Consider the following 9,626-nt stretch of genomic DNA (forward strand, 5'->3'; position numbering starts at 1 on the left):
TAATAAAAAATTAATAAAAAATTTATATTCTAATTTTTTTATTTAATATTCAAAAAATAAAAATCAACATTTGAGTTTTTAAAAATGGCTCTTAAAACATTTGGCAGAATTTACATTTAGATTGATTAGATTAGATTACTTTTAGATTGATTAGATTTCTAAAACGTACACATAAATATTTGTACCATATAACAATAATAATCTGAAATTTTGTATATTTATATTTATACAAATTAATTAAATTAAATATTAATTTTGGAGAATAGAGCATTTAGTGTTTTTTTGTCAATACACACGTCACATTAGTAGCAGAGCTTTTTTGCCTAAACAATGCACGAGAATACACAATTAATTTTCTTCAGTAATCAAACCGTTTCAAAACTACTATAAATTAAAAAATTAATTCAACATAGATTTTTTACTGTTAAAGTCCTCAACAAATTAGCGAAACAACACCAACTAGCGAACACTCAAATCCCGTTCATATAATTTCATCTGCCTAAATCTCAGAACCATTCTCACTTACCAGCTGCAATTACTCAAAACTCTGTAAACATGCACGAGAGAGAGAGCGAGAGAGAGACTCGAAACTACCAAACTCTAATTGCATTTGCTGGAATTCAAAATTGATGCCGCAAAAACTCCAACGTAACTCAAAACCTGCGACAAGACTGATAAAGTAATGCTTCAAACACTGAGAGAGCGCCGCGCAACGCCCGTTGGCCTACTTTCGAATTAGAAGCAAGTGGTTTGCACAGCAGCAATTAAGTGACTACTCTTTCTTCTGCAACAATAGATCGAAGAACTATAAAATAATACAGAATCATTTCCACGCCGAGATTGAGACACCCTTGCTAATCGCAGTGGAGTGCACCTCCATACAAAGATAAGTTTTTCCCTGGACAGACGACAAGAGTGAGGAGAGAAGCCGAAGATTCGAGATTCTCCATACCCGGGCATATATCCGGACTTAGATTCTTATCCGTTTAATATCTGATCCACGTACGCACATATAAGATTCTTTTAGTCTACGTGGCATGTGCCAGGGGAGCTTCCGACTCTGGACTGATGCTGAATGTTCTAGAACGTGCTCGAAAGCGCGGGCAACTGCTCTGTTCTAGAGACCTCCACTGAAGCTTCGCCGTTTCGCTTACAAGTTGCATGCTTCGCTTTAAATAATTCCATAGATCGCTTAGCTTCTTCAAGTCTGTCACACGCTGTGTAGATTAGCATACTTGCAAGTATTCTAAGGGCAGTGGTCGAATCGTGGAATTGGTGCAATCGTAGTTGTAAATCCAGTTGAATCTGGAGCGTCTTGTTTTTTGATCGAGCTGGTGGTGTCTTCCAGTGAGCTGATATTTTTCTGTTTAGTTGCTAATGGGTGGAGGATACTTTGATAACATGTGGGATCCCTACAGCAGTTCGTATGTGTATCCTGGGGCGCAGCCGAGGCCTGGGCATTACCGTCCAAGAGCTCCTGTGAATGATAGTTATGGTTATTCGAGGGTGCCAGAGGATTGGACCTATCCGGCTAAGGTCAAGGAAACACCGAGCAAGAAGACAGTGAGAATAATTCCTGTTACGGATGGAAGTGCATTCGAGGCGGTGGCGCAGGAAGTTGTGCAAGTAGAAGTTCCGCCTCGTGTTGGGAAGTTCGAGAGTGAGACGGCTGCAGCAACGAAGGTGCAGGCTGTGTATCGTGGTTATTGTGTGCGTAAGACTAAGCCTTTAAAGCATTTGAAATTGATTAGGAAAGTTAAGGAGGAGCTGGAGAATTTCGAGCTTAGGTTTCAAGAAGTACCGCAGAAGAAAAGAATTTGTACTGACCCGCAGGAGAGATTGAAGTGGACAGAAGGCATTATGGCATTGCTGCTACGGTTGGATCAATTGCAAGGTGCGCATTCGGACGTCCGTCTCGTACGCAAGTCAGTGGCCAAAGAATTGATAAAATTTCAGGAGAAGCTGGATTCTATTTCAGATGCTTCTGAAGATGAGGACTTGAAAGACTCATCCATGGTTGAGGAGAATGGTGATAATCTCGATTTTTCGAATGAAGGGTCGAAACTTATTGATAACGGCGAAGATTCTCCCGGTGAAAAAAGCGTAAAGGAAATGGGAATTGACAAAAGCATTCCGGAGAGTATAGGTGCGTCGGAGAATTTAGATTATTTGGAGGGAGCAATAAATGAGGATGGTATCAATGTTACCTCAGAGCCCCAACAAGCAGTGGACTACGACGGTGCCGTTGAAGCGAAGAACGAGCTACGGGAAAAAGATTCTAACAGCATCAAGGGCATTGAGGATGTAGCATCTGAGCAGCAGGCACCTGAAGAGCATGTTGCCTCAATTTCTACGAGTCATCATGATCAGGACGGCTTACTTCACAGTTCAATGGGTGTGATCGTGGATCCCATAGTAAGTGATGGTTTGGATCCGAGCTTGACAGAGCCTTTTGCTGCTTTTCCAATGGATGTAGAAAACGAGGTTGCAGGGGAGCCGGCTGTCGACTTAGAAGAAAATGTCGAATCTGAGTCACAGTATTTGGAAAGTGTACCACCTATGGATGTTGAAGGTGGCAATCAGGAATCCTGTCAATTGGAAAATTTCGTGGCAAGCGAACCCTCAAGTGTTGTTGCTGACGAGTCAGCATCACAGGAGAGTGATGCAATAGCTTCTGTCGAGAATGATGTGGTTCACGGCAAGGAACATAACGTGAGGAGAGGAGAAGCAGAGGAGCCGTCGAATGTACTTGTAAAGCCTGATCTCAGTAGGTTATCATGCTGTGACTCGGGTCGTGATAATCTTGACATTTCTAAATGTCTGGAAGAGAGACAGACTAAGGCTGGATCAGTGGACCTAGACAATCGGTGTATGATTCCCGCAGGTACTTCTCTGATTACTCCTCAGGCTACTTCTCTGGCACCTCAATGTTGCCAGAGGCTACTACAAGGCCACCCCCAATCTTCAACTGCTGACAATAATGAAGCTTTGTCTAACCGTGCGCTGCTGCAACAACTGCTTGACGAAAATCGAAAACTCAAGGATGTAGTTGGGAGAGTATTACATTGGGGCAAACAACAGAACGACATTATTCACAATTTAGCTAGCCGTATTGAGCAACTGGAGGAACCACAATTCCAAGTAGACATGTTACACGGCGAGAAGCAAATAGGCAGAAAGAGAATTAATACTGATTCATGCGTAGCGGGTGGTGGGAAAAGATCACTTCGTAGGATAGAGAAAGGTCGCAAGAAGGGAAAATCGGGTAATAGGCTCCAACTTAGTCGCTTCGATCCAGCAAATTGGCTCTCTGCGGAATCAGAAGAATATTTTTGAACTTTTAGCCCGGCCAGGATGATAGGCCGGGCTGTACCAATCACAGTCTTGTACATACTCAAATTTGCAAATGATAGTTTCAAATCAAATTTTGATCATAAAAACCTACATCTTGTTTCTTTACTATCTGTAACAGTTGACTTGGTATTGTGTCGTGCACGGTAAAATGCTGCCAACGAAAGCACGCCGAAGCCGAAGCCGAAGCCGAAGCCGAACAGAGTAGAACAGATTGGATGCAAAACTTAATGACGATGAACCTCAATGAATGGCGACGGAGCAGTCCGAGGGATGTTTAAACACAGTATCCAAAGGGTTCCTTTCCGTTACACGTAGCACTGCAGATATCAAGACTACCGCACTGTGGAAGCAGTGAGGAAATTTCCGAAGCTATTCGATGTGCTGCTCTCAGGCTTTCGCACTTATGCTCCATTAATCGGTAAATCATTTCGATAGTTGATAACGCGTGGAAGCAACTCGTAGGTGGTCCGACAAGGTTGAGTTAAGTACTGCGCTGAGAAACACAGCAATTACTTCGTGTTCAATTTCGGTGAGACCCTTGCGATTGCTTGAAATTGTAAGGCAAGAGGTTTAACAATGATGCGCTTAATCTACATTGTTGTTGTGGAGAGGAAGGATTCCTCAGAATGGAGGCTAATTACCATGTTTAATGTGTGCAATGTCTCGTAATTTCTAGAGAACCGCGAATGATCATGGAATGAATGTTTTAGGATACTGGGTAGTTTGCGGCACTTGGGAGTTCAGATAGGTGGGTTTTGGGAGGGATTGTGTGGAGATGTTATTGACCTCATTCGGTCCAGAACTTGGACATTTGAGCAAGAGAGTGCGGTTTTTAGGATTTTGACCAAGATAGAGAGAATCTCGGAGATAGCTGCAAGGAAATCGCCATCGCTATGAATAAGCGTCAGAGAACCGAGGCTGAGGAAGACTATGTTAATACGAGGAGTCAGATTCAAAAACTTGAGAAAGACAGCGCTGCAAAAGACGTCCGGATTGTAGAACTCGAGAACAAGTCGAAATTTCCCGAACAACGGAACTCGAATAACTTCTCAGGCGGGCAGTCCTTCTTGGACACGGGACCTACTCCGACTCTTCTTTATAAAGCCTTGGAGAGAGTGAATACGACATCCAGCAACTTCACCAAGCTTTTGATGTTGGCCTTGTCGAACGATGGTGTGCCTTGCTCCACAGTGGCCAAAACCCTGAAGCCGTCTGTGCTCTTTGAAAGAGACGCCCACACCAAGTTCGTATATCAAGCTCTCGTTTGTAAGGTCTTGTTTGCAGACTTTGAGAGCGAATGTTTCAACATCGAGGACAACGCACTTGGGATCCTTGACCCTGAGCAGTCTCGGGAAGATAATTTTCAGCGTTACAAGGATATTGTGGATTTACAAAACCCAGAAGAACTTGTATATGAGGACGCAACCAACAATGAATTCCGAAGGTTTTGCATCAAGAAGCGAGAGGATCTTATTACTGCCATCTCCCACACTGAGGCTCGTGGTGCTCGTAACTTAGGAGCTTTGCTGTTCGGCCAAGTCTTTGCAGCTGATGGGATGCGAAGACGATTAGCATCCAGTAATGAACCGGAGTTCAAAATGACTTCGAGCTTTGTCAGATTTGCGTTGTCTGTATTCATCGTACACAAGCTCGCATTTTCATTGCATCCCAATGCTCGGATTTTCCGTGTACAAGACGGGAAGATGTTCGATTCGCAATACATGGAGCCTGTCGTCCCGCATGCAGACGGTGAGTATAATAAATCTACTTCCATCTCCATTAGTGCTGGCTTCACGGTAGTTCCAGGATTTCAAGTGAACAGAATTGTTGTGAAAAGCAGGGTGTTCACCACGATAAGAGTGTAATTCATCCGAAAGTAGCAAAAGATTAGCGTTTTGGAGACTTTTCTGATCAGGGAGGGTCGCTATCCGTGTTGCCTCCAAACCCTAAACTGAGAAGACTCTGGAGGATGGCAGCATTCTTCAAAGTTTTGCTCCTTGATTTCACAGAGTAAAGCTTCGCAGATAGACTGAGTGGTATATATATGTACGTACAAATTATTTATTTAGTTATTTATTCATTTTTTGTTTTCACTTTGGACTGTGACCAAGCGATTCTGCTGATACTTCACTGGATTGTTGAACGATGAATTGGGGCATTGATATGCTTGAAGCAACCAGCATTGGATACTTCTCAATTGGTACAGTTTGCCAGTGGAAATGGCATCAGAAGGGATACCCTAAACAGCACAGTATGAACTATGTGATGTGGCAAGGAAGAACAAGATAACATTCTGAACAGGTAGAATTCATCAACTTCCAATGTAGTCTTGTGACAGCTGCAACTGATGGCATGCCACAAACATCATGCCTTCACACAGCTTTCTCTACATAATACACCAAAACATGATAGTCCAGCTAGGGTTCAGCTAGAGTGTAGGGTTCAATTGTGACATGTTGGATTTTCACTTTAATTTATGCATTTTTGCTTGGCTCATGTGGATAGTGTAATTTTCTCTCCTTTGCTAGAAACATTTTGTTGTTGTTTTTGTCTTTTTTATTTTGTATTCATTCAATTCATTTAAAGTGGCAGTGTTTCTTGTTTGTTTGGCCCTATAATGTCATCAATTAACATCAATAGACATTAGTCTATTGATATGGTATTATTAAATTATAAATTCAAAATTTTTTATTTTATTTTATTTTATTTTTGTACAAGAGACAAGTTTTTTTTGTTTTTTTGTTTTTTTTGTTTTTTTGTATATGTACTTTGTGCAAGATAAGTTGGAAACTTCAATAATTTACAGCTTTAATTTATTTTTATTAAATTCTTAAGTATTAGAAAATAATATATATATATATAATCTTTTTAAAGAAAATAAAAGTAAAAATAAAATGGTCTTAAAGATAGTCATTGCATTTTAATAAAATCTTTTAAAATTTTATAATAAATCTTATAATTATTAACAAATTATTTTCATTGTATGATTTTGATCAAATAGTAGTTGAATCAATAGAAAGTTATACTTATAAATTCGAAGTTATTTATGATTTTAATTGTTTGATGCTTAAAGATGTAATTTATTCACTTATGATTATTATGATTTCTTCGTACTTCAAAAAATATAAAAGATTTCTTTTATTTAAGATTACAAAAACATACTCTAAAAAAATACAAAAATTATAGATATCAAATTTTTTATATAGATTAATTAAAATAACAACGATTTTTTTAGTTATTATTATTTTTTTAAAATTTCTCATAAAGTATTGACATAAAAAGTGATGTCTTTTTAAATATAATTAACATAGAGTTTATTTACTATATAATGTAAAAAAATGAGATGTCTTTGCATATGTCAAAAGAATCTCTTATATATTTTGAAATAAAATAAATTATCAAAGAAGTATATTAAAAACTAAAATAAGAACAACCATCTATTTTAAGTAAGCTTCATGAAGTTATATATTAATTTGGAAGTAAAGAAAAACTTTGGATTTTTAACTTCTTTACAAAATGTTAAACAATTAATAAAATATATAACTTTGCTAAATCTTACAAATTATAGAAAGAATTTTGTAGAGTTGTAATTAAAAATTTTAAAATTAATTTGTTCAAAAATTTAAAAATAAGAGATTCTATAATAAAAAGTCAAGAATATAGAAGAAAGAGCTAAGGTTGAAATTTAAGATGTTCTATTGGATATGATAGAAGAATAAGAGGTAAAGTATTGAAGATATGAATCTATTGAAATAAATATAGAAATTATTGATAAATTAGTTTAAAATTATAATAAATGATAAAAGTAATATTAATAAGATGCTTTAATTTATAATAAATAAGTTACAATTAAAGATTATTCACAAGACAAATTTAAAAGTGAGTATAGTTGATCAAAAACTTTTTCAATTTCTATATAAAATTTATAATTTTTGTATCTCAACATATAAAATATATTATATAGAATCTCTTATATAAAACAACTCAAGAGGGACAAACCAACAGGATGAACTAGAGGAAACAAAAACAATCTTTGATTGTTTGCATATCTCATTGTTTTCATCAAAATGAAGCAAAAGTAAAGCAATAACTTTAGTTTTAATTAATTAAAGATGCAAATCTGCATCCTATTGTTGAAAAATTCCAAAAGTAGTATTGCAAGATCACAAGGCATGGAGCTTGGAAGCTTTCAATCAAGGTTAAGAAAAGTAGCTTTATTTTTGCGATTGTGGTGGATTCTGTGCAATCTTTAATTTTTCACTTATTTCTTCTTGTAAGTTATTATTGAATACCAAATAAAAATAAAATAAGTTTAGAATCCATGATAGTTTTGTAAAAGAAGTTATGTCTGTATGTGTAATTGGTAATGATAAAGAGGCCATATTATTACTATGCTTGACGACAATGACAAAGATGTGCATATCTTCAGTTATCCAAAGATACACCATGTGTCTTTGTTATAAAGGCCTAAGTATTGAGATCAAAAGTTGTACAAGAATGATGTGGAATTTTGAAATTATAAAGCGGATGATGCAACAAACTTAGATGTAATAGAATTGAGGCAAAAAAATAAAATAAAATAAAAAAACAAGAAAAGGAGACACAAAGAGAGAAAAGATCAAAGGATCATCAGTTCCACGTGTATTGGATGAGTGGGTGCCATTCATCAACAACCAATTTGTATTACATTTCCATCTTGCAATTAGATATGTTGATGATTTAAAGATTTTTTTTTAGAAATTACCTTGTATTTGATGCCTTTAGGTGCTTTCGGTACAATCTTATTTGAAAAGTAATCCTACTTCTATAATTAGGGTGGATTCTATGTGGTCTTTAATTTATTGTCTTTGTCTTTTTGCAAGGAATTCTTGAGCTATTGATTAGAGTGGTGGTTTTGGACATCAAAAGTTCTTCCAAAGATTTGATTTATTACATAAATTAATAATTCTAGCATCTATATCTTATTTTTACTATAAAAATAGTATTAAGTAAATGTACATATTTGTACAATGCACTTATAAAGGATTCAATGAAAAAATTAAGTCTTATGAAAAGAAGTTTAAACATGATTAGTAGGAATATATAGATGTAAGAAATTTTTTTATTTTATACTTTTATGCAAATTAAACTTTTACATCTTTTTTGTAGCCAACGACATGGATTTCAACTATTTATTTTATAAGATATATTTATATAAAGAATCAAATAACTATCTATTTTTTAATTAGAAAAATGATAGTTTAATCAATTTTAAAGAGTAAACAATTAGAAAGCTTTTACACTATGTTTAATTCTTTAATTTATAAGTAATAAAATTACAACTATAATATCTAGTGATATAAGAGTGTAAGTTTTATTTTCGATGGAAAAAATCTTTTAAGTATAGAATCTAAATAAATGAATTTATCAAATTCAAATAATTTTTATTTTTTTTATTAAAAAATATTGGTCTTGAGATATGTAAATATAAAAATGATAATGATTTTTCAAAATAATTAACAAAAAAATTTATATAAAAAATTATCTACATTAAATTTGCTAGAATTTGATGATGATTATCTTGATTTTACAATCATATATATAATATTTTTTTTAATAAATAAATTTTTTAGCCTAAAAATTAATAGAATTAAAGTTGAAGACTTTAATATTATTATAAAAGAAAAAAAAAAACAAGTTATTCTACAAAAATACATATACAATTATGATACATATTCCACATATATAATTTTTTTATTAGATTATATTAATTACTTGAGTTTTGATTATAGATAATCTTAATTTCTTTCTATAAAAATAAATTATAAAAATCACTCAAAAATCCTCAATTTTTAATGTTCTTTTGATTCATAGATGAAAAATTTTATATAGAGATAACTTATTGATGAGATTTCATAAATGAATGTCAAATCTATAAATAAAGTTATTTGAATAATGATTATATATATCAAGTTGTCTAAAACTTCATTCACAAATGAATTTTTTTCAATATTATTCACGTTGACATCAAATTCTAATCTCTATCTATATATTTTAATTTTAAAATAAAATCCTTTGGCAATACAATGTTCACAAACCATTACAAAGTCAACAACATGATTATTAATACAAATGGATATTTTAACAAGATAAATTTTCTCACACTTAGTTCTAATTGATAACTATTATCTTAAAATGGTTCTACTTCTTAAATAAGTTTTTTTCAATATATAGGCTCAAAGATTTACAAGACTTCAATAAATATTCTAAGATTGGAAGTAAAATACCAATAT

The 9,626-nt window shown here is 34.4% G+C and overlaps 2 protein-coding genes across 3 annotated transcripts; both read left to right on the forward strand.

Annotated features, from left to right (window-relative positions):
* The first annotated feature begins 1,177 nt into the window (after positions 1–1,177).
* Positions 1,178–3,440, forward strand: LOC112277862 (uncharacterized). The gene has a single exon (XM_024510646.3). It carries the CDS (start codon positions 1,378–1,380, stop codon positions 3,334–3,336), a length of 1,959 nt encoding a protein of 652 aa, XP_024366414.1. The 5' UTR covers positions 1,178–1,377; the 3' UTR covers positions 3,337–3,440.
* Positions 3,441–4,102: 662 nt separating this feature from the next.
* LOC112277863 (protein GRAVITROPIC IN THE LIGHT 1) lies at positions 4,103–5,850 on the forward strand. Of its 2 annotated transcripts, none has more exons than XM_024510650.3 (2): positions 4,103–5,103; positions 5,466–5,850. In XM_024510650.3, the coding sequence occupies exons 1-2, from the start codon at positions 4,248–4,250 to the stop codon at positions 5,501–5,503; spliced, it is 894 nt and encodes a 297-aa protein (XP_024366418.1). In that variant the 5' UTR covers positions 4,103–4,247; the 3' UTR covers positions 5,504–5,850. The 2 variants fall into 2 exon arrangements, with proteins under 2 accessions (XP_024366418.1, XP_024366417.1); XM_024510649.3 differs by having other exon boundaries at positions 5,528–5,850.
* Positions 5,851–9,626: the final 3,776 nt, after the last annotated feature.

The sequence above is a fragment of the Physcomitrium patens genome, chromosome 26, assembly GCF_059467195.1.
Source record: "Physcomitrium patens ecotype Gransden chromosome 26, ASM5946719v1, whole genome shotgun sequence".
NCBI lineage: Eukaryota > Viridiplantae > Streptophyta > Bryopsida > Funariales > Funariaceae > Physcomitrium > Physcomitrium patens.